General features: G+C 42.5%; 1 protein-coding gene across 2 annotated transcripts in view; it reads right to left on the bottom strand.

Moving 5' to 3' along the window:
* The window catches only part of sox6 (SRY-box transcription factor 6), a 214,312-nt gene that overhangs the window by 28,267 nt on the left and 159,831 nt on the right, over positions 1-26,214 (bottom strand). For both annotated transcript variants that reach the window (XM_063013527.1, XM_063013528.1), the window contains exons 10-13: positions 22,802-22,881; positions 9,746-9,892; positions 7,567-7,744; positions 6,089-6,276 (exon numbers count right to left, since the gene is read on the bottom strand). In XM_063013527.1, coding sequence (XP_062869597.1) covers positions 6,089-6,276; positions 7,567-7,744; positions 9,746-9,892; positions 22,802-22,881 — 593 coding nt within the window. The remainder of the gene's footprint in view (positions 1-6,088; positions 6,277-7,566; positions 7,745-9,745; positions 9,893-22,801; positions 22,882-26,214) is intronic.

The raw sequence follows: 26,214 nt of genomic DNA, 5'->3' as shown, positions 1-26,214 counted from the left end.
GGACCGTGCACCTTCACATTTGGTCTAAAGCAAGGGTTTCCAAAGCCAGTCTTCAATATCAGCACAGTTTAATAGTTTAATAAACCTCCAAAAATCTACCTACCATGGTAAATAACTGGTTAAATCTGGTGTCTCTGACCATCTGGTCAGACTTTATCCGTTTCAAGACTAGAGTTGGGCACTAACAATATTCAAAGAAGGCACTTGCTGGCAAAGGACACTGACTTAGGGCTGAATATAATCAAAATTTGGAAATGTCGGATGGCCAAACCCTTGTATGGCGTGACTCACTTATGCAGCAAAAAGCCTCGACTAGCAATTTAGAAACTCAACAGCAAAAAAGGAGCAGAAAATTAGTTCCAGCAGACAAAATTACACTTCTGGTCTTTGTAAGGGTCAGACTAAATAGGACACCAATGCGCACAGAGGAAAATGCAGCGAACGTTGGTTTCTGCATCTGAAAGGTAGCTAGAGGTGATTTCAATGAGGGTAGGAAAATCTCCATTTTAACTGTTCCAGACTCCCTGCTCTGCTCATCAATAATGCAGAGAGAGGAAGTGGTGGAAGCAGCAGGCACTCAATAGGTTAATACACTGGCCTTTCACCTTTCTGATTACAGTTTGGAAAGAGTCAGCAGAAGAATGTATTTTAGTTTCTCAGCATCTGCCACCTTGAACTGCGAAGGTTGTCAGATACTGGTTCATCAGCAATGGGAATATCAATGGCTAGAAAGTTCGGAGTGATAAGAAACGTGAACTTGTGAACTGAAATGGGAAATTACAAGCCATCTAAGGTCACATTTGGACATGTTCTAATACTGAACTGAATGGGTTTTTTTATCTCGACTTGGGTAAAAGCACCAGAAACAGGGATAAATAATAGAATAACAAAACTGGCCTTAACAGACAATAACGGACGGTATTAAATATTTAAAGAAACTTTAAATTGTGCACGGGTTTATAAAAGCTTAGTTTTTTCTTCTAAAACAAGGGGGTATACATATAGTACTTGACTAAAGCATTAATATTTTACATGAGTACCTAGAGGACAGGAGCTATAAAGGCAGAGATTCTTCCAATTTAAAAGGAGACACTGAAAAAGACAAATGGTGAAGCATAAAAACGATCAAGGTCCTGTAAGAGCTGAGACAGGAACAGTATAGAGGACAGAAGACTGACATAGAGGCAGAGACCACCGCATTGTGGTCCTCGGACACACTTTGTATTAAAAGATGAATTGATCCATCCGTAAGCAGCACTTAGCCCCACTCTGTGGCTCGGTCATTACACTAGGATAAATCAATATATAATATCCCCCTCCAACAGCCTCGGTAGATGATTTTAACCTCTCCTTAATCCCATTTACCTTACCTTTCCAAAATCATTCAGGCAAGCTTTCACCATGATAAACTTCCAAACAGTCGACTAGGAGGCAGCTATTAAAGCAGCATCCAGTATTTATGTCAGGTAAGGTGGTACACTAAAATATTAATATTCTGAAACAGAGCAAAGAAAAGGCTTTTAACTGTAGGCCTTTTCCCACCAGTGTTTAAAAACGTCCAGGCCTATACTATAACAGAACTGACTCATCATTACTGTTTTTCAGATCATAGCGGTTACTCTGATAACATATAAATGCCCGATGAGCTTCTAAATAGCATAATGTGACCTGGTGGTTCACGTCAATAGACTGAATGTTACACACTGCCACACTGAATAGGGTAAAGTGGTGGTAAACAGACAATGAAGAGATGAATGAATTAACTCATTTATTTGTCTTTAGTAACTGATCCTTATCAGGGTCCCAGTAGGTCCAAAAGTAGTATGGCTACTCTCCTGAACTGGTCTGCTCACTTTGATAACTAGCCTTGGTGTTTTAATTCCCAGAAATTATGCTGATAATAATAATTATAATAATAATAATAATAATAATAATTATTATTATTATTATTATTATTATTCTCATTATTATTATTATTATTATTCTCATTATTATTATTATTATTAATTATTCTCATTATTATTATTATTAATTAGTTATTTCTATTCATTTATTTATTTATTTATTTATTTTTACTTATTTTAGAGACATTAGACATGATTACAAAGAATTTCTAGCATGGTTTAAAAAATAATAAACAATATATTAAAAGGTTTTATTTGCATGTCCCGCTTTCTCTCATCCAGTTTCGGAGAAGGGAGTCGCAGACCAACACACCTTGTCTTGTGTGAAGCTACCAGTAGGTAACCCCATTTTAAAACCTATACTGGAAACTCTACTACTGGTTTGTACTAGTAATTGTGCTGCAAGATGGAAAAACACCATGGACTGGGCACCAGTTGATTTTAGGGCAACAAACATTTTTACATCTTGGGGCAATTATGTTCAAACTAAGGTAGCTTAGTGGTAGCCTAGTGGGTAGAGCTTTAGCTATCAATTGAAAGATCTACTTCACTCTGCCATGTCTGCTCCTGCACTCTTACCCCAGCTTCCAAACAAGCAAACTGTACATAAGTATATCTAGAAGATATCTCAAACAGCGATCGTCTCTCACTTTACATCTACAAGGCGGACTAACTAGGTAGGAGTGTCTAACAGAGTAGACAGCGAGTGGACACAGTATTTAAATACTCCAGCAGCGCTGCTGTGTCTGATCCACTCATACCAGCACAACACACACTAACACACCACCACCATGTCAGTGTCACTGCAGTGCTGAGAATCATCCACCACCCAAATAATACCTGCTCTGTGGGGGGCCTGACCATTGAACAACAGGGTGAAATGGGGCTAACAAAGTATGTAGAGAAACAGATGGACTACAGTCAGTAATTGTAGAACTTTAAAGTGCTTCTATATGGTAAGTGGAGCTGATAAAATGGACAGTGTGTGTAGAAACAAGAAGGTGATTTTAATGTTATGGCTGGTATATATATACTGGTAAGTCGCAGTGTTGCCCTGGATTTTATTACCAGTATTGTTAATGTAATGTATTGAAGCTATGGACCTCGTCAAGCTTTATTTTAATAAGACGGCAAGTCTGTTTGAGCAACAGAGCAAGGTGCAGCGTGTCATATCAGATACAGACTGACTTTAAAAGAGGATTACAAAAGAGGGAATGGCATTTTGTGCTATTGAGTACTGGTGCAAACTGCGTCATACTGATGCTTAAAGACGTTCACTAAAAGAGAGAGCAAAAAGTCACAAAAATGATCAATTAAAACATAAACACTAAGTCTTACTGATGTGCTCAGGTAACAGATGTTTGTTGGTGCTGACACTGTACTAGCAATGCTGGAATGTTCCAGAAAAATCGTGCTCTTACATTCTCTACTGTTATCTTAACATCTTTTTAGAGCACAGAGGCCTAAAAGATTACTTCAGGGCAGACAAGAGCAGTGAAAAGTAATGAGCTCTATCCGCGTTCGCTTAAAAAAACACAGCTTCACATAAGCTCAGAACACAAACATGTGGATGAAAAGACGTGATAGCTCGGAAAACAAAGTCAAAGTCGGACAAAAAAGGAAGAGAAACATTGCCAGGCTCGACCTGTCGGGAACAATACAGGCAGGTGTGTACCGCCTGTTGACAAACGTGCCTTTTCAGCTATTGTTAGGAGCATAGCATTCTTCGTGTCATGTAGCAGCATATTCCTCAGCATGGCTGGCCATGAGCTAACCCCAGATTTAAGAAGGCTGGGAGAATAGGGTGTTGAGAGAAAAAGCCAGAAAAAGAAGGAGTGTAAGAAGCATAGGTGATTATTCACTCTTATATTGGATCTACCTAGAAATCCCTAGAAGAATTGCAGATAATTCCTCAGATTAAGTGCCTGTTTTGAAAAACTCTAATGATAATGGGTTCTATGTAGTTTTTTATGCTGTCATGGGAAGAAAAAAATTAAATTGTTTCCAATGAGCAACAAACAACAATCGGACAAATTATATTTTCAATCCTGGGAAAAGTTGTGAAAGTTCAATGCAGTGTTCCTTAAATTTACTTTGTCTTTTATTTGATTGCAGACAGTTTGAAACCAAGATATTTCATGTGTTGTCTGCTCAGATTCATTTCATTTGTTAATACACCTCCATTCCTGCATTTCAGGCCTGTAACACAGTCCAAAAAAAGTTGGGATGGGGACAATTTAGGGCTAGTAATGTAATGAAAAAACTAAATCATTATGTAATTGCAAACAGGTGATTATAATCATGGTTTGGTACAAAAGCTGAGTCTATGATGAGCAAAGCTGATCAGAGGATCTCCAGTTTGTCCTCAAATGTGTGAGAAAATGATTGAAATCTTTAAAAACAATGTACCTCAAAGAAAGATTGGAAGGAATTTGCATTTTTCTCCCTCTACAGTGCATAATATTATTAAACGATTCAGGGAATCAAGAGGAATTTCAGTGTGTAAAGACCAAGGGCGCAAGTTTAAGCTGAACGCCTGTGATCTTCTATCCCTCAGACGGCACTGCATCAAGATCCACCACTCAACAATAGCTGATATAACCACATGGGTGAGGGATTACTTTGGCAAACCTTCGTCAAGCACTACAATACAGAGTTACATGCACAAATGCTACTTAAATCTTTACTGTGCAAAAAAGAAGCCTTATGTTAACCATGTCCAGAAGCGGCATCGACTTCTCTGGGCTCGGAAGCATCTAGGATGGACCATCACACAATGGAAACGTGTATTGTGGTCAGATGAATCTGCATTCCAGGTCTTTTTTGTAATAAAGAGATGCTGTGTGCTCCGGACCAAAGACGAAAAGGACCATCCAGACTGTTATCAGCAACAAGTCCAAAAGCCAGGGTCTGTTATGGTATGGGGCTGTGTCAGTGCCCTTGGAAAATGTCATTTACACTTCTGTGATGGCAGCATTAATGCAGAAAAGTACATTGAGATCTTAGAGCAACATATGCTGCCTTCAAGACGTCATCTTTTCCAGGGACGTCCATGCATTTCTCAACAAGACAATGCAAAACCACATGCTGCACACATTACAAAGGCATGGGTGTGGAAGAAGAGGGTACGGGTACTGACCTGACCTGTCCCCAATAGAGAATGTGCGGAGAGTTTTGAAATGAAAAATGCGACAATGACGACCCCGTACTATTACACATCTTAAGACGTGTTTGCAGGAAGAATGGGACAAAATAAAAGCTGAAACACTAAATCACTTGATATCCTTGGTGCCAAAACGTCTTTTAAATGTGGTGAAAAGGAATGGCAACATTACAGAGTGCTAAATGCTTTACTGTCCCAACTTTTTTGTGAAGCAATGGATGTCTATTAATAAATGAAATGAAGTTGAGCAGACAAAACATTAAATATCTCAGGTTCGTCCTGTCTGCAATAAAATAAAAGTCAAAGTAAATTTTTTAGTTTATTTGCATTTTCCATACTGTCCTAACTTTTTCTGATTTGGGGTTGTATTTTATTTCAAATATTGTTTCATCTGGGATTAAGAATAGAAGTCTGGAAAATGTGTTACAGTCTTGCCGGACACACATTAGCCTCTGATTAGTGCTCCGCCACCCACACTGGGGACATGACTTCCTAGGTTGTTTAAAAAAATAGTTCCCCAGCTTTTTTCCATATACTTTGACCTACTTAAAGTTAAAAGTAATCAGGTGCTGAAATATTAATGACACCCCACTCCCAGTTACTGCCTGCTTTTTACAGCCAATTGGCAACACGGCATCAATCAGGCGGGAGCAGTTTTTTTCTTTACTCTTGATTGACTCATTGATTGAAGATATTTTTAAAAGGAATCCCTGAGAGTCCACGCACAAAGCAGGCCTGTCCCACACCAGAGGCCTGTCGCCTTTAATTGGGCTAAGACCGCGCGGTTTGAACCCGCTCAGGGCGGCACCGGAGGACCCCGGACAGCCCTCGCAGACAAACATGTACAGACATGTCCACACACATAAACATGCACAATCCCACGTGCGCAAGTGTGTGAACGACCGTGCCAGTGTCGATAATACACACCATTGGCCATGCCAATGATAATGTCAATCAAAACCGCCCCAGAACCGCCCTGGACCCACATCCGACTTTTTTTTTAGGATTAATAAACACTGACCTTGTCGGTCCTGCAGTTGTTTAGACCCAGGCCGGACAGAGCCGAGAGTTTGGCCTCCATGCCCTGATGATGGTGCTGTAGCTGCTCACGCTGGATCTGCTCTCTCATCTTCCTCGCCTCCTGGATGGCCTTCATTACCGCGTCCTGGTCTCCGAACAGCGCCGTGGAGTTCAGGTTGGACAAGATGTCTACAAGAAAAGTCACACACACACACACAAATTCATTTAAGAGCCCGTTTAGAGAATGACACACTATGGGAGGTCTGTTTGTCAGCTCCGTGTTCTGTACATACACCACAGGTTTTACTGTAAACGTGGCACCTTTAACATGCACAGCAACCTTGATGTCTGATGCCTTTCTGTAATTAATGCATCAAAGCGAGGTGAGGCTGGGTGGCAGTAAAAAAGTCGGAAATAGAACGAAAACAAACGTCTGTGTTTAAAGGCCCGAGTCCAAAAAAAGAAGGGAAATGAATCTACCCGACTAAAAGGTCTCGGTTTAATGAAAGGCTGCTTTTAGAAACAGTGAGTTAACAGTAAACTTCCGGGGAAACAAGGTTTAATATGAGAGGTGAAGCAAGAGCTTTGAAAACAAATCAGCAGTGGCAGCATCTATTGCGCTGGGGTGGCTGTAATGGCGAGGTTTGGGAGAGATTAAGGGATGTGGTTGTGTAAATAGTTCCACGTGCACTGAGATGAATGAATCTCAGGGTGTAAGCTTACGTTAAACATGCCACTGTTTAAATCAGTTGGATAACCCAGTGGTCCCCAACCACTGGGCCAAGGACCGTTACAGGTATGTGGGTCATTTATTACCGGGTCGCACAGAAAGAATAAATAATCGATTTATTGACAATCACACTGAAAGGAAACAGACTCCCTTTTAATAACACCCGTCTGTTCCTCTTAAGGCGTTTGACACATACCTAATTCAGTCATGTGATACCAAAAAATTGAGCCCACAAGCTAGCTAAAATGAGCAAACAAGCTCTGGGTTCCCACTGATTTTCCAGTCGTGAAATTATATCTTATATGAAACCGATGCAAAAAAGATTGGGGACCGCTGGGCTAACCACAAAAGTATGACAAAATACTGTATGATAAGGAACAGGTTTGGTCCAAGTTAATCTAGTCTCTGGCGATGCCCTCTCCAGAAAGGCAAAAGATACCTGACCATCGGCCAAGACTTTCAAGGGGGCTGGGGATGCCTCTGCTCTTGGTCAGGCTGGTAGGGCTGCTCTTGCAGCAAAAAAAAATTAGCAAAAAAAAAAAAAAACTCGTTTCCCACTGATTTTCCATCATGGTAAGTAGTATTGTTGTGCACTTTGTCTGATCCGTGAAATTATATCTTATATGAAACCAGTCTGTGGTGCAAAAAAGATTGGGGACCGCTGGGCTAACCACAAAAGTATGACAAAATACTGTATGATAAGGAACAGGTTTGGTGCAAGTTAATCTAGTCTCTGGCGATGCCCTTACCTAGGGATGACCCTCGGCCCAGACTTTGAAGGGGGCTGGGGATGCCTCTGCTCTTGGTCAGGCTGGCAGGACTGCTCTTGCTTCCAGGGAATAGACTATGTGTGGGGGACATGGGGGATTTCACTGGCTCAGCTGTCTTGGGCCTGGAAGAGAGATTCAGAGGCTGCGTTCCTTCCTCCTGTAGAGACAAAAAATGGTTTGTAGAACATCATTATTCATTACATCAATAAATGTCTTCTAAATCAGCCACAATTGTATTTAGTCGTATACCTGCAAGAACAAGTCTGAGCATTTACATCGATCAGCCATAACATTAAAACCACCTCCTTGTTTCTACACTCACTGTCCATTTCATCAGCTCCACGTACCATATAGGAGCACTTTGTAGTTCCACAATTACTGACTGTAGTCCATCTGTTTCTCTGCATGCTTTGTTAGCCCCCTTTCATGCTGTTCTTTAATGGTCAGGACTCTCCTAGGACCACTACAGAGCAGGTATTATTTGGGTGGTGGGTCATTCTCAGCACTGCAGTGACACTGACATGGTGGTGGTGTGTTAGTGTGTGTTGTGCTGGTATAAGTGGATAAGACACAGCAGCACTGCTGGAGTTTTTAAACACCTCACTGTCACTGCTGGACTGACCTATATCCAGCCAACAGCGCCCCTTGGACAGTGTCCTGTGACCACTGATGAAGGTCTAGAAGATGACCAACTCAAACAGCAGCAACAGATGAGCGATCGTCTCTGACTTTATCATCTACATAGTGGACCATTAGGTTTGAAGTGTCTAACAGTGAGCAGACACGGTATTTAAAAAACTCCAGCAGCGATGCTTTGTCTTATCCACTCAGACCAGCACAACACACACTAACACACCACCAACATGTGGTCCTGGGAGAGTCCTGACCATTACAGACAGAACTACAAAATGCTTCTATATGGTAAGTGGAGCTGATAAAATGAAAAGTGAGTGTAGAAACAAGGAGGTGGTTGTAATGTTCTGCCTGATCTGTGTATGTGTAGCAAGGTCAGGCTAGTTCAAGCTTATAAAGGTACAATATGTCTTGTTTTCAGCTTTTTACCAGAGAATAACAATGTCAGAACTTCATTAGTCTTGGACACTACAAACTGACCAGAGCCCTTCCATTCCCTAGTATGTAGAGATCGCCACCGTCCAAACAAATTGGCTACATAACAAAACCTGTCTGGAGCTTTCTGGAAATCTGACTGGGAGTAACAGTTTGTCATTCAATTACGCTTTGAGCAGACAAACAAACCAGATTGCCTGCTAATTAACCACAGCACAATGCATATGGAACTAATGGAGCAAAACCCTGCCTGTACAGTTGATCAATGTCATAATTACAAAGATTATGTGGCTCATCTAACCAGCACCGTCTATATGTCGGGAATCAAAGATGACTGTTTTTACTTTACTAAATCAAAATCTAGAATCTCAAATTAAACCTAGAATTTATGCCAGTCTCACTGATGTGTCATCATCCTGGTAAAGCCGGCATTATCCAAGTCAGTTGAAGAGGATCCCACAGTACCACTCCTGTTGCTGACTTATCCACTGCTCTATTGTAATATTAGATAAAACTTTTCCAAACGCGCGTATGTTTTAAATTACAGCCGCAGACAGAGCGACAGAAAAAAAGGATGATTTATATGGCAACTATTCAAAGCTGAAGCTGGGTGGGCTCCCACCATGTAGTACAGCGGCGCAGAAGAGAAAAAGCACAAAACAGTCACAGAATCTCAAACCTAACAGATTTACATCTACCTATTAATTAGCTATCAATATATATTTTATGTTCCTGAGCCAACTTTTGTAAGCTGAGGCCACGAGTACCTAAAAATGATTCTCTGGATGCACACAGAGCTATGGCAACCCTGTCCACAGAGTTCTGCATGAGGGAGCAAAGACCTTGTAAAAGCCAGAACAGATTGATGGCTTCTATGGAAAGAGAGGTGGCACAGTACCAGGTGCGAAGCTAATGCTAGTGTAGCATTTAATATATCCTTAGGCCCTAATTTAGAGATAAACTAAGAGACTGGATAAACTTGTTGCATCACTTATATTGTTTTGCATCCCACAACCACATCAACACACCAACCACAGCTGATCTAGGGACGCCGGACACTGATCAGACACACTGTTGAAAAAAGCTGTACCTTAATTTGACCAAGGGGGCTAGAGGATCTCTTCTCGCTCTTAGGGCCAGGTGAAAGATGCCCAGTTAAGATGGGCGGCTGCTGCAGAGGCACCATCTTGGCTCCCGGCGAGAGCTGCATGTTGGCCAGCTGGGCAGCATACAGTTGCTGTAAAAAGGGAGCAAAAGAAAAAAAGCCAACAAGGCGTTAATGTCCCAGCCTAGCCACTATTTAATGCTCTTTTTTTTACTCCCACTCCTCCTCTCAACACTTTCTATCTTTCCTTTCCTTCACATCTTCCTCTTTTTTATGTTATTCCGTCCTGGCTCGGAAGCTCATCAGGGATTTTAACTGCATATCAAAACAAGAGACGGAATCCAGAGAGCGATAGAAACCCTAAAAAACCCACACGACGATGGCTAGCATACAATACTTGGAGAAGATTGTTCTGCTCCGTTTTTTCCACTCATCAGACACAGCTTACAGACTGAAGAAAAGCCTGTCATGAGGTCTGATTTCCCTGTTAGTCTCACTCCCTCTATAAAGCTCTGTCTGGTCTCGGCCGAGACACCTGAGCCACCGTTTTACCAAACAGCACACGTACCGACACCCAGAATTATCCAAACTATCCAAATAAAGTTGTTTCCATGACACATGATATTAAGTCACTCATTAAGCCAGGAACCCAGACAAACAGTATAAAGACTATTCATGCCACTTTGCTTATTATGATTGGCACAGAGTCCTAGACTGGCACTGGCAATGGTTCAGTTTGCTACAAATTAAGCAGGCAGCTTATGGGCTGTTAAAAACGTTAATTAGGTCTTGGTACGGCAGTGGAAATGTGTATTTGAGCGTTTTATATTCAAGCTAGGCTTATTCCATGTCATATTCCATTAAGTTTAATTTCATTTTAATCATACAGCAATAGCGCAAGGGTGGAGATGGGGAGTCCAAGCTGCGACTCGAGTCCGAGACGCACGTAAGTCGCACACACAGCGACTTCAGACTCGACTCGGACTCCTTTCAAATGACTCGGACTCGACTCATGACTCACAAAAAAATGACTCGTAAACAACAAGATTCGCTAGCGTCAGCATGTGTTAACATTAGTTACGTGTGACATATTCTGCTCTCTAATAACGCTCCGGCCATCTTAACCCGCAACGCACACAATGGGTAAATGTTACAGCCAGCTTCCGGCGTAGCGATGAATCGTCGCTCCCTACTCCCTACACAGTTTGAAGTTCACTTCATTTAAAATTTTTGGTTACTTTTGGATTGGAATCTTACTTAAAATGGTGGAATACCCTACGTAGTGCACTTCACAGGAACGACTGGGGTGAATGGAACGCTCCTACAGAATTGGTGCTAATGGTTGAAAGACCTTTTCTGAACCAGTCAGATCTTCTGATTTTAATTTTTAGTAAGAAATGCTGTTATTTGCATTTATTCAGTTTGCGTCACACAGATGATGTGTCAATGAAACGCTTGATTGGCTTTCTAACGAGTTTGTGTTTGACTTCACAACCGGGAAAAGTTTGCAGGTTTTTAATTATAAGCACATTTACAAAATAAAGGATTATATTCCTAATGGGACAACACACGGTTATACATTTAATAGCATCTGGAAGAACATAAGCTAAGGTAAGCAGTGGTTATGATTTTTTTGCTGTGTTTTGGATTTTGGCCGCTGTACCGTGATTTGTCGTGCGCTTTTGTTTTGCAATGAAAACAAAACGTATCAGTTTAAGCTTTTAACTGGTACCTTCTTGTTACGGAAATTACATTCATTTGCACAATGACTGGGAACGTAAAGGCACTAAGTAAAACATAGTTTTTTTATCTGAACTTACAGATTATTTGTTTATTTCTATGCTACATTTCCAATATATGTTTAGTGTATATTATATTGACTCGTGACTTGACTCGGACTCTAGTCTAAAGACTCGTGACTTGACTCGGACTCGTATTTTGTGACTTGTGAACATCTCTGCTAAAAAGTAAAAAAAAAAATAATAATAATAATAATAGATAAAATCAGACAAACAAATTAATGTATCATGAAATTGAGATTTTTTTTAACAAGTGAGCTAACTGCTTGCTGCAGGATCATACACATTAAAGAGCATGAGCTAACAGGCTAGCCACCTCAGGTTTGGGTTTGCGTTCACTTGCTCTTCGCAGTGCTTTGTCTCTTAGCTAAATAAAAACATTTGACGGCTAATATTAGCTCATTAGAAAAGAAACAAGGTACATGAATGCTACGGATGTTCTTTCTGTTATATTATTGATTTCAAGTTTCCTACTGTGTTTTACAGGGTCTTTGTGATTTGCTAGTTTGCACGTATACACAAAAAAGCTTTGTTTATAGCTTGCAGTATTAATGTAAGGTTGTAAATAATCCGGCTTTGTTCCCTGCTCTCCAGTGAGAGAGAAGCCAGGATGCACTTCTGTTAGCCCAGAGGCTAGTATTGATTAGCAAGCAGGTAAATGTGTAAATTGGCTTTTCTCTAAAGGAAAGACGCAGGAGTCGGACTAAACGTCACATGGCCTGGACGACCTCGTTGTCTAACATGCATAATAATTTAAGAACATGGGATCATCATGAAAAAAAAGCTAAGAAAGGTTTTTACTTTTTTAGACTGCTTTCACCCTGTTCTTCAATGGTCAGGACCCCCCACAGGACCACCACAGAGCAGGTATTATTCAGGTGGTGGATCATTCTCAGCACTGCAGTGACACTGACATGGTGGTAATGTGTTAGTGTGTGTTGTGCTGGTATGAGTGGATTAGACACAGCACTGCTAGAGTTTTTAAATACCATGTCCACTCATTGTCCACTCCATTAGACACTCCTACCTAGTTGGTCCACCTTGTAGATGTAAAGTCGATCGTAGAGACGATCACTCATCTATCGCTGCTGCTTGAGTTGGTCATCTTCTAGACCTTCATCAGTGGTCACAGGACACTGCCCATGGGGCGCTGTTGGCTGGATATTTTTGGTTGGTGGACTATTCTCAGTCCAGCAGTGACAGTGATGTGTTTAAAAACTGCATCAACACTGCTGTTTCTTATCCACTCATACCAGCACAACACACACTAACACACCACCACCATGTCAGTGTCACTGCAGTGCTGAGAATGACCCACAACCCAAATAATACCTGCTCTGTTGTGGTCCTGTGGGGGGTCCTGATCACTAAAGAATAGCATGAAAGGGGGCAAACAAAGCATGCAGAGAAACAGATGGACTACAGACAGTAATTGTAGAACTAAAAAGTGCTTCTATATGGTACGTGGAGCTGATAAAATGGACAGTGAGTGTAGAAACAAGGAGGTGGTTTTAATGTTATGGCTGATCGGTCTATGTACGCAGGATCATTAGCTCTCTTTGCACTCTTTCGCTCTTGTGACCATACTACATAAGGGCTTCATTTGTCTAAACTGGAAAAAGTGGCATTAGCATTAGTGGTGGTGCCCCACCCTAAATCCGGACTGGACAAAGCTCTTTGTGTCCACTGTGTATCTTAAGATATAAACACGAAAATGCTTTCCACTGCCTGAAGTTAATTGCTTTGCACATTAGCATTACACAAAAGGGGTCATTCTCTTGCAGGGGAGCTGGAACAAGAGGCACCACACGGACAGCCGGAAATAGCAGCCTGATTAGGTTTACCAAGTGACAGCGTAATCCTACTGCACCGTATATGTAGTAAACTCTTGGTTGAGTTTCAAGGTATTTTTTCTCATAAGGATGTATGGGAATCCTGTTAATGTGTTCTATGGTCCTGCATATATTTTAGGCTAATGTAAAATAATGGGGTTGTTTTTGACACAAATATAATATAAAAACACTAAAGTACAATTAAAACAGTTAAAAATGTCTATATTGTTTCCTTATGCTTCTTAATCGTGGAGATGCTTGTTCTTGGAATACTGTATTCCTTAAGGAGTTTAGTAAAGGCGCATTCACATGAGAAGCGACAAAACCGCTTCTGCGCTGGCTGTGCCGTTATGTCCTATGGAGTGTGGCGGTGCTTAAAGTTTTTATTATTATTATTATTATCATTTTGTTTTTATGCATTTTCCCCCCTTTTTCTCCTTTAAGCGCGTCCAGTTGCCCGATTGCGTCATGCTTCCTCTCCACCAATGCCGATCCCCGCTCTGATTGAGGAGAACGAAGCTAACCCACGCCGCCTCCGACACGTGGGCAACAGCCGTATGCATTTTGTCACCTACACTTTGACGAGTGCAATGCGGATCAGCACTTTGTACGGAGAGACACACCCGGACAGCACTCTTTTCCCGTCTCTCAAACAGCCAGCAGAGGTCATAATTGCATTAGTTATGAGAAAGTCCCTATCCAGCTTTTAATATCCCACCCCTATCTGAACAACAGGCCAATCGTTGTTCATGTGGCCGCTCAGCCCAGCCAGCAGGCAGAGCTGAGATTCGATATGATGTATTCGACATCCCAGCTCTGGTGTTCAGCGTGTGTTTTACCGCTGTGCCACCTGAGCGGCCCACGGTTCTCAAAGCCTAAGCCTAAGCCTAAGCCTAAGCAGTAATAATTAAGACAGGTTTAGTGTATGTCGTACTTTTAATACATTAAGTCACATTAAGCTTACATTAACATGTTAACAATCAGTGTTTTAGACTCTCTCGCAAAAGCTGATTCTCACAATTCCTCAGCATCCCGAGCTATAGCACAAGTTTAAAAGTGAAACAATGAGGAAAATCCAACTAAACACAGATACATTCAGTGTGAATCTGATGGTTATTCCATACAAATGCAGATTCATCTCATATTCGCACTTTGATGACGTTTTACTACACCGCTCAAGCCAAGCGCAGTCGCATACACATTGAGTTTAAGGGTACAAATTTCTTGACAAAGGGCATCTAGTTTTAACGATTTTAAGGTTAGGGGACGTCGAATTACAAGGTACCAGTGTTAAGTATTTAAATCACAGTTATGTTGTGGCTGTTTACAGATGGACATGTAGTAAAAATAATGTGTATAGTAAATGCAGGATGTATCGACAAAGAGAAGACAAAGTACTAAAGTGAACAAGGGACTAAGAGTTCTGATTTGCCTCCCACAACTCGTTGTAGTTCCTATTGGGATTAGGTCTCAGGCAGGGGCAGAAGGAGCTGATGCTAATGAGGGTCATGCTGAAAGTCAATGGTCAGAAGAGGAATGCTTTGGCACGGAGCTCCTGGCACCATGAAAAACATATTAATAAGCATCAATTCTACCCCTCACCCAATTTAACAAGAGCTAATTTAACAAAAGCTTTATCCTACTGAGGGTCACGTGGGTCTAATTCACTGGGAGAAAGGCAGGAAACACTAAGGACAGGTCACCAGTCCATCACAGGGCACACACATACACACTCATACCTAGGGGGACTTTAGCATCTCCAGTTAACCTTACTGGTTGCTGGACTATGGGAGAGAAACGTGAGCTCCCGGAGGAAACCCATGCAGACACGGGAAGAACATGCAAACTCCACACAGAAAGGACCCTGTAAGTCAACAGTGGTACCCACCGAGCCAATGTGCCACCCCATGCAGAGTATTGTGTTGTCATAGTAAAACAACAGGCAACATATCATTTCTAACATTGATGTCCTTTGGAGCAGGGGTCAATCCTACTCTTCCAATTGTCCTCCCAATCTAGTCGTATCCAGTTACCCGATTGCATTACACTACTGATCCTGATCTCCACTTCTGATTGAGGAGACCGAGACTGACACACGCCCCCTCCGCCACGTGCAGTAGCGACTGCATCTTTTTACCTGCATGAGGCGAGTTCATGTGCAAATCAGCTTTGTGTGCGGAGAGCCACACTCTGATTAACACATTATCCCTCGACTCTGTGCAGGCGCCATCAACCGGTCAGCAGAGGTCGTAATTACATCAGTTATGAGGTTCCTATCGAGCTCCCACCCTGTATGAACAACAGCCAATTGTTGTTCATGTAGCCGCCCAGCCCAGTCGGATGGCAGAGCTGAGTTTTGAACTGATTTCCCAGTGTTTTACCGCTGCGCCACCTTGTGAACTGCCCTCTTCCGTGTCTTTAGGTACTATGGTTTCTTTCTACGTTCCCAAATATATACCAGTTGGCGCAATTGCTACACTCATAGCTACAAACGGTCATACAGCGCAGGGGAGCTATTACACTATTTGCTGATTACCTGGACGGCAGGTTTGCCACAGAGGTAGAGTAGGAGAAAGATGCTGAGTTTCAGTAAGGCATGTAGAAAACACTTGATCCACCCCAGTGCCTCAGGTAATACCTTTGTCCACTTGAGCATTAAATGACTCTCGGCTCTACAGCTTACTTAGACAGAAAGCGGTACTCTTTCAGGAAATAGAGCTTTTCAATTCACTCACCTCACCTGCAGTCCTCGCACCTCCACACACACATGCACATTCACACACACACCCTTTCTCCGCCCGCTCGCTCCCTCTCTCCCTTGTCGGAGGAATCCATCTCCCTGAGCATGGATCGCATATGGCCGAGGGCTGGCCCAAGGTCAGCCCGTTAGCCTCTGGTAATTAAAAGCGACCCCTCTGGAGAGGGAAGGGGTTAAATGAGCAGCTGCACTTGCGCTGCCTGCTACAACATCATCCATAGATTACACCCACATCCACCCTCCTCCGATCACAATGTTGGACCCATCAGCTCACTGCTATGGCACCAAAGCCACTTTCAAACCTCCAAGGGCTTCGCTTTAATCCACAGTTTCTTAATGTGAAGCAAGAAAGCAGAAAAATATAGTACCACAAACCTTAGTAAACACAGAATTGAAACAGCACACTCAGGTTTGTTTTTAGGGCAGTTTTGTGGCACATAAACCAATCCAGGGGCAGATTTTGCAGGAATCTGCCAATACTGCCAGTCCATCGCAGGTTATCACACTCTCCAATTAATACTCACTAAACTAAAAGCAGTAGCCATCTCCTCCACCTCCTTGTTTCTACTTTCACTGTCCATTTTATCAACTCTACTTACCATATAGAAGCACTTCATAGTTCTACAATTACTGACTGTAGTCCATCTGTTTCTTTACATACTTTTACATAGAGAATGATCCACCACCCAAATATACCTTCTTTAGTGGTCCTGTTGGGGTCCTGACCATTAAAGAACATCATGAAAGTGGGTTAACAAAGCATGCAGAGAAAAAGATGGACTACAGTCAGTAATTGTAGAACTACAAAGTGCTTCTATATGGTAAGTGGAGCTAAATAAAATGGACAGAGTGTAGAAACAAGGAGGTGGTTTTAATGTTATGGCTGAAGACCCATCATAGGAGCTCGGTTCCACCTAGAAATCGAACCCAGGACCTTCTTGCTGTGAGGCAACAGTGCTACCCACTGAGCCACTGCACTGCATCTATCATAATATATTTAATATAAGGTGTAAGTATAATGCTCTGCAATTGACTCATTCACATTTCCATTTTGCACCGAGCGTTTCTCGGAACGCTTGGATTCCTCTGTGATCTTGACCACAATTAAGTGGTGGCTAAACATTGAAGAATCACAGCATCATCAGCACTTGTGTAAATGTGTATCTTGGATTATGCTATTAAGACAGTAAAGCACTAGTACCAACTAAAGCCTGAGTTACTCCTGCATGGCCGACTGTGCCAGTTTTGCCAGCGGCGGTGCGGCAGGGACCCAGTTCTCATTTGCCACAAGGCTTGTCCAGGCTCGGTGCCCAGGGCAGGAAGGGTGTGGGGCAGACCTAGGCTGGCCCAGATGTCGTAAGCTGCTATGCTCTGGTGCACCGTGCATGCTTTCCAGTATGGCTCAGCATCTGTTTCATCTGCTGGCAACCAACCTGCTCCTATATTTCCCCCTCCCTCGCTTGAGAATTTCTCTCGACTCCTGTACCCTTCACCACCTCCTTCTTTTGATTTTTAATTCTGTATCGTGTCTTTCTAAAGCTGCACGTTTGCTAAACTCTCCAATAAAACTTGTAGATACAAAAAAATTTTTTACTTCAATTTTTTACACTTCCTACACTTAATTCGCTCAATCCCCCTACCCTCTCTTTTCCTCTGTTTACCCGCATGCCTGTCCATCTGTCGCTTTTTTCAACAACCCCATCCATCCAGATGCCCATCTTTCCATCCCATTACAGCCAGTCACAGCACTGGGCTTACAGTGCTTTGCTGCTTCTGGCGATCTCTCTGGAGCGTAGGACTCTTACTTCTTGTCTCCTTGTCAATAACCCAACAGCTGTTCACCCTCATTTCTGGGGCTCAAAGTCAACTCGTTGGTCGTGGCAGCTGGCCCCGGCTCTCTATTTAAGCCCGGAACATGAAGACATCGGCATCCAAACAAAAGATAACTGCTAGCTTACTCCCTTCCGGCACCGTCGTGTTAGTCGAATTTTGGGATTTGCATTGGTTGCAAAACAGTGAGGCATTTTTATGGTAAGACGCTGCTTGTGTTGTACAACCCCAAATCAGAAAAAGTTGCAATGGCATGGAAAAAGCAAATAAATTTTATGTTTTATCTGCTCAACTTCATTTCATTTATTAATAAATGCAACACATTCCAAAAAAAGTTGGGACAGTAAAGCATTCACCACTTTGTAATGTTGCTATTCCTTTTCACCACACTTAAAAGACCTTTTGGCACCGAGGAAACCAAGTGATTTAGTGTTTCAGCTTTTATTTTGTCCCATTCTTCCTGCAAACACGTCTTAAGATGTGCAACAGTACGGGGTCATGGTTGTCGCATTTTTCCTTTCAAAATTCTCTTCTCTTCAATTCTCTTCTCTCAAAATTCATAGTTTTTAAACATTTCAATAATTTTCTCACACATTTGTTGACAAACTGGAGATCTTCTGATCATCTTTGCTCATCAAAGACTCAGCCTTTCCTGGATGCTGCTTTTGTACCAAACTATGATAATAATCACCTGTTTAAAATCACATCATTATTTAGTTTTTTCACCTTATTACTGGCCCTAAATTGCCTTTGTCCCAACTTTTTTTTGAATATGTTGCAGGCCTGAAATGCAGGAATGGATGTTTATTAATAAATGAAATGAAGTTGAGCAGATAAAACATGAAATATCTCAGAGTAAGTCAGAGTAAATTTAAGGAACATTCACTGCATAATTTGACCAAACTTGTACTAAGGAATTGTGCAGGATTCAAGAGAAAAGAGAATTTGGAAGACATGCCAGTAGACTCATTAATTCTCTGCCCTCTGTTATGTGTTACAAGAAGGACACAGATGTTACGCCTTATCCAATGATGCTTACTTTAAAACTGCTTAAACCCGGTCTGCTTCCAATGATAAAAAACAGGCCTTTTACAAAGTTCACTTTGGATTTATTTGGAACCTCCAGCCTTCAGTAAAGCAGCCAGAACAATAAATTAGGCAGAGAATGGCTTTAAGGAAATTGTTTTTTCCCTTAAGCAATTGATGCAAGGTGATATTGTGCACCAGCAAATTAAGTGCCAATCCGAAGAGACAAAAAATAAAATAGAATCCTTTTGTCCAGTTAGAACAATTTCATTCAGCCTGCCTGAGTACAAGCATACAGGCAAAGAACAATATCCGCCCAGGGGTGAAAGGTGTCCGTTTTAATAAAGAAGCGGCGCTCTGGGATGTATCCATTGTTTACCGCTTGAACACGGCTCATCCGAAGCCCTGAGCGGGCCCTAATGAAGAAAGGCAGTCGGCCTGGAGGAACGGGTGAAGCTGCTTTCCTCCGGTCACTTGCAGAGGAGCAATCTGTCAGGACAGCACTGAGAGAAATTACTTGCGTGGTTTGTATGTGTGTTTGTGTGCGCTTGTCCAGCGAAAGAAAGTGTATTGACAAGACAATTACACCGAGACAGCCCGGGCGCTTTTATTTCCAGCCCCAAGACCCAGAGCTTTTGTTAGGTCTCGCTTAGAAAAAAGAGAGATCTTAATGTCGGGCTCACTTACTGTTATGACAAGGTAAAATTGTGAGTCGAAGCGTTCACGGCATTGAGACTGGCAGAGCGCTGACCCCTTTTTTTCCTGCACGACTGAACACGTTTCCACCGCAGCATTGTTAGAATTAATTCCTTTCCAATCAGGCTTTTTTTTTCAACTTCACGTATTCGATTCACCCCAATGGAAGTCTAGAAAATTGTGGAAAATGATACCTTGCCAGATGTTAAAGCGGAGATTTTCTGATTAGACTGATGCGTTGAAGCAGTGGTGAGACGGGTGGGTGGATCCTCTGGCACAAAAAAAGTGGGGTGCTCTCAGGTGAGGTCACACGCTCGGAATGGATCATTGATGCATGAGGGCTGAACGCTCACTGATACCAGCATTAGTGACAATCATCCACACACAGACACACACACTCAGGTTTGCACCTCATTATCGGCGCCCCAGAGCAGGCAAGCTTCAGTCTGACAGGTTTTGACAGAAAGAACAATACATTGTATTGTTGGATGTAGAAAAACGAGTAGTTCGCTAGCGTGTCTAAAACTGTTTTTTTTTTTTGTTTTTTTTATGCATGTACACCTTAACTAGACTAATATTTTCTTTGGAAAATTGTAGGGAAGAACATGCCTTAATCGTTGAATTCAAGTGTTTCTTTTAGATTCATTACTGATCAGCCATAACATTAAAACCACCTCATTGTTTCTACACTCACTGTCCATTTTATCAGCTCCACTTACCATATAGAAGCACTTTGTAGTTCTACAATTACTGACTGTAGTCCATCTGTTTCTCTACATATCTTTTTAACTTGCTTTCACCCTGTTCTTCAATAGTCAGGACCCCCACAGAGCAGGTATTATTTAGGTGGTGGATCATTCTCAGCACTGCAGTGACAATGAGATGGTGGTGGTGTGTTAGTGTCCACTTACTGTCCACTCTATTAGACACTCCTACCTAGTTGGTCCACCTTGTAGATGTGAAGTCAGAGATGATTGCTCATCTATTGCTGCTGTTTGAGTTGGTCATCTTCTAGACCTTCATCAGTAGTCACGGGGTGCCGTTGGCTGGATATTTTTGGTTGGTGGACTATTCTTAGTCCAGCAGTGACAGTGAGGTGTTTAAGAACTCCATCAGCACTGCTGTGTCTTATCCACTCATACCAGCACAACACACACTAACACACCACCACCATGTCAGTGTCACTGCAGTGCTGAGAATGATCCACCACCCAAATAATACCTGCTCTGTGTGGGTCCTGAACAGCATGGAAGAGGGCTTACAAAGCATGCAGAGAAACATATGGACTACAGTCAGTAATTGTAGAACTACAAAGTGCTTCTATATGGTAAGTGGAGCTGATAAAATGGACAGTTAGTGAAGAAACAAGGAGGTGGTTTTAATGTTATGGCTGATCAGTGTATTATCTATTTGTAGTTATTATATTGTATTTAAATGGAAGAATATTTAGTTATTTTAGATAACCTCTTTAGATCCTTCAAGTACCAGTGCTAGTGAGTACTAGTACCCCAGCTGTTTTAAATCACAAATGAATTAATCAAAAGTGGCTACAATTAAAACATAAAGCTGACTGTTGGACAAGAAGCACTTCCTCTCCCCACCCCACACATCACATCCTTTAAGTGCGTCTGTCTGTTGTTTTAGCTTTCAAAAGACTGTTTTGTCTGTCTCTTTTGTCCTCGTCTGACATGTGACACGTAACAAGCCTACCCGGCTGTTTTCTCACAGACGCTCACGTCTAAATTCAGCTCTGAGAAAGCACGCGGCGCTAACGATATTGTCACCATAACAAGCAGGCATTGCATTATCTCTCTCCACCTCGGTAAATTATATCATGCTTTAATCACTTTTTGTTGTCGCCTTTGTGTATTCAGATAATTGTTTGAGTGTTACTCTCGAGGGGAAACGGCAAACAAGACGGCTCAGTGTGTTCCAGACAATTATCAGGAATGCACCTATCCTTTTCTTGTTTAGGTTTCTGTCTAAAGGTCAGCCAGACCATGGCTCTGGAGCGGCCAATTCCCAGGGTTAAATCCATTATCTGAACGTACGACTGGAAAGCTTCAGGCAGGCAGATATATGAATATCCCAGCCTCTAGCTGACCCATCAGACCACTTATAAATAGACATGCCAGACATGGCTGGGTATAGCTAAATAAACACGAATTCGCATTCTGCATTCGCACACAACCCCCCTTGCCACTTAATTCCTTTTTTAAATACGTTTTTTTTACTCTTTTCTAACTTTATCTAATCTCGAACGCGCTCTCTCGAGCAGCCGGTTCACCCCGAGACACGCACATGCACCAACACACACGCACTTCAACATGAATAGACTCATCCCACACCTTTCGTGCACTTTATTGTTCTTCGCATAGCAGCGTGTTAGCAAAGGCCTTTCCAGGCCCAGCTGCTTGCATTGTTCCGACTTGCCAAGCCTCATTAACGCTGAGAGCGATAGGCTCCGAAGGACAAATTGTACTCTCGTAGGAGAGGGAAGAAAAGGTACGAGACGCACTCCTCTCCCCTCCTCCCTGCAAAAATTTTCAGCTTTGTTTTGCAACAGCTCCTGATATCAGAAAGCTTAATGTCTAATTGCTATCAACATCTTATGGCGGTTGTTGACAAAACAACTGGCAAAAACTGAATGTAACGTTCAACTAGCGTGTCTCGTCCTTTCACTCTCGCTCACATACTGTACATTGTTTCATTCAGTAGAGAACTTTATATGCTTATTTACTTATCCGCAAGAATCGTGATTCAAAGCTAATGAAGAAGTAGCCTGGAGTTACCCTTTAGCATCATCTGATCTAATAATGATGCCACTTTTAGCTCCTAGGAATCAACTGCATAGAAAGACCCTGACCCCCCTTTTCCTAAAACATTTATTATCCTAACTCCAATTTCCTGAAGGAAACAGGTCTGGAAAGTCCTCTGTAAACCCTAGTAAACTACAGATGGAAGGTGTTAAGCAAGCAGGGGTGGACCGGTGTGTGAGTAATTTAGCACACGCTCGTTACTTAGCATACAGCTGGCTCTCTAGCTGCTAGTGCCGAGGGCTTGGCCCCGTGCCACCGAATTCTTTTGTAAATGTACATACCTGGAGTTGAAGAGGATTGAGTCCTGACGCTGCAGCAGCTGCCATTGTAGAAGGAATGAACTGCACAGGGTAGTTATCACCTGTTGAAAAAGAAAAGGAGGAGGGGGGTTTACAATACACACAGGTTGAGACAATGAGCAGCCAAGACAAGTGCCAACATAGTTCCTGTGAGCTTGCCTACACCCAGCCTCGGCGCCCAGCCCAAACATCTGCACTCACAAAAGAGTCAGCTGGCCACAGTCATGTGGGATTTAGCTGAGAATGTCTTTCAATGTCATTCTTCTTCCTTCTTCTTATTATTTTATTTGTCTAATTTGATTTGTTCTCATGCTGAGCCACGTACACCATTATCTCCCATTATCTGAAGTTGTTTTTGTTCGGTCGTTTCACAATGTCTGAGGTATTGTTGTTGTTCCTTAAAGACAGTAGATCATGTCTAATCAAGCATTTGACATGACTGTAGGCATGTCCCACTATTGTTTGACATGCCATTGAGTGTTTTTATGAGCTGAAGTTCTGGCACGGTGAAGAGAGACAGAAAGAGTCGAGTTTCACTTGTTACAACATGAAAACTGGTTCCCTTGGTTGCCTTGAAAAAGTATCCAGCACCTAAACTATTTTTATATGAAAGTCATCACAGACAATACAGTAATGATTTCTTTTGGCTCTAGTTAATCTACACAACAGTCTACATTGAAGAGAGGAAAAGTAAGATTTACAAGTACTAATACACCTTGTACCAATATGACTAGCTTAGATCTTTTGCAAAACAATGGTTGTGTCTGAAATTGCATACTTCCATACTGAACAGTACGCGAAAGCTAGTGTGTCCTCTACTTCCACGGCTGCTCCCGTTAGGGGTCGCCGGCGGATCATGATCCGCATTATTGATTTGGCACAGTTTTTACGCCTGATGCCCTTCCTGACACAACCCTTGGCTTGGGACCGGCACTACAATGCACTGGTTTATGCATCCAAGTGGCTAGGTACCTATAGGACAATTCAGTGTCTCCAATTAGCCTGGCTGCATGTTTTTGGACTGTGGGAGGAAACCGGAGCACCCGGAGGAAACCCACGCAGACGCCGCACAGAAAGGACCCGCACAAACCCAGGACCTTTTTGCTGTGGGGTGACAGTGCCACCCACTTAGCCACCGTGCCGCCCATGAAAGCTAGTGTGTCCGAATATGTAGTATTCATTAAACAGTATGCGAAAAGTACCAGGATGACCTACTGCATGAGCAGGTATTTTTGAGTATGCAAACACAGCACATTGCAGTCCGATAATCTATTATATTTAATTTAAATAGAGCTGCAAAGGCGCTTGAAGTGTAGGAAGCGGAGAGTAGGAGTAAATGAACAGACTGCATTTTCCACCTGCACGAGTCGAGTTCATACACCGACGGGCACTGTGTACAGAGGGCCACACCCCCATCAGCATTATTCCTCAGCCCTGTGCAGGCGCCATCAGTCAGCCAGCAGGGGCCGCAGTCGCACCAGTTATGAGGATTTATGATCTGACTTTTTACCCCTAACCCTATGAACAACAGCTAATCATTGTTCATGCAGCCACCCAGCCCAGTCGGAAGGCTGAGCTGAGATTCGATACGATATAACTCTGGTGTGCTAGCGTACTTTACAGGTAGCTTTGTGGAGAATGACAGAATTAATTTAGAACTTTTATAACTGTGGCAATGTGACGTCATGCATCATGTGATGTTGGTAGCACTGTCGCAAGAAGTTCCTGGGTTTGATTCCCAGGTGGAGCGGGCCGGGTCCTTTCTGTGTGGAGTTGGCATGTTCCCACCGTGTCTGTGTGGGTTTCCTTCGGGAGATCTGGTTTCCTCCCACAGTTCAAAGGCATGCAAGTGAGGTGAATTGGAGATTGAATATAGGACACTACATTTATGGCCCCATAATGTTTGGGACACAGCAATGACAGGTGCATTAAAGATATCATGTTTGATACTTGGTTGCATATCTCTTGCATGCAATAACAGCTTGAAGGTACTGAGTATCTTGACTGGTGATGCTTTAACAAGCCACTAATGCAGTCATCTTTAGCTTTTGTTTGATTCAGAGCCTTGTTCCCTTATGTTTTCACTTCAGCATATGGAACACATGCTCGATTCGATTTAAATTAAGTGACTAACTTGGCCATTTAAGATTAACTTAGGCTTACATTTCGTACTCAAGCAAACAACATGTAAATCAGAATATAATTAGGTAGTATGTAAAATCGAAATCAATTTGATCTACTCAGGACTCAAACTTCAGTCCTCGATGTTGTTCCCATCTAAACCTGATATGGATATTTGTATGTTTTAAAAGTAAGTTGCTGGTTTAAGCTGAAGCAGCAGACAGGATAAGGTCTGCCAGAGATTTGACTGAAGCGTGCCTATAGAGGAAAATTGGCCCCGGTTCAGACGCCACTTCTGCCTGTCACTTCTCCTCACTAACATATGGTGCCATTAAGCCACAGGCATGGGGTAAATGTATATACTCTCACTCTCTTCCACTCACTTTTCAATCTTGTCCAGCGCAGCACATTGTGATACAGCCGGGAAATTCAATCCCGACCTGTAGTCGAAGAGAATAAAGCATGCAATTGAAGTGATTTCAAATAGTGCCATTAGAAGGGTAGAGTGGGCGTCATTACTTTCTGAGCCGGTGCTAGCTCACTTTCTCTCTGGTGTGCTTTGCCTCTCTTTTTATTTCCTTGGGTGGATGTCAAAGATGTCATGTGAGTCCTGGGTAGGTTGGGTGCCAGGGAAAAAATGTAGTGCCAGACTTGGATGTTGGGATTTTGGTGGGCTGGCAGATAGCTAGCAACTCTAGTCACCAAGGCAGGCTGCCAGCGTGTTCTCTGTCTCTTTGCTATCTGTCTCTGTCTGTCTGTCTGTCTGTGCATCTATGACAAGGAATCTTGTTTACTTCCCACCTGTCTTCAATATGGCTTCTTTCAAAATACTTTCAGCCTGACCAATGCAGTGGACGCTTCAGGACAGGCACTTTTCTCAGGTCTGCCAAGGATAGGGGGGTCATTATCATTCCCTAAAGGCTTGAATAGACATCTAAGCCCTTTAGCTTTTAGAGAGTGAATAGCCTCCTATGAGGCTTTAGAAGGGCTCAGTAACAGAATGCAACCACAACCAAGAGTCCTGAGTAAACTCCAAGCCAGCAGGTCCACTGACATTAAAGGTAAATCAGGACATCAAGTCTGAAGACTTGCTGTACACATCACAGTCCAGGAGTCTCGCCCAGTATAGCCTTGTAATATCCCTGATAACATCTTTTTATCAGAGAAAGTTTCCTACAAGGCCATCAAGCTAAAAGAACACTACCCCAGCTTAGACTGCAACACTTCACTGGCTTCCCTTTATTGAGGAACAGGTGAGCCAAGCACAGATTCCA

Source organism: Trichomycterus rosablanca, chromosome 17 (genome assembly GCF_030014385.1).
Source record: "Trichomycterus rosablanca isolate fTriRos1 chromosome 17, fTriRos1.hap1, whole genome shotgun sequence".
In the NCBI taxonomy this organism is placed as follows: Eukaryota; Metazoa; Chordata; class Actinopteri; order Siluriformes; family Trichomycteridae; genus Trichomycterus; species Trichomycterus rosablanca.
This window is presented reverse-complemented; position numbering and strand designations above follow the sequence as displayed.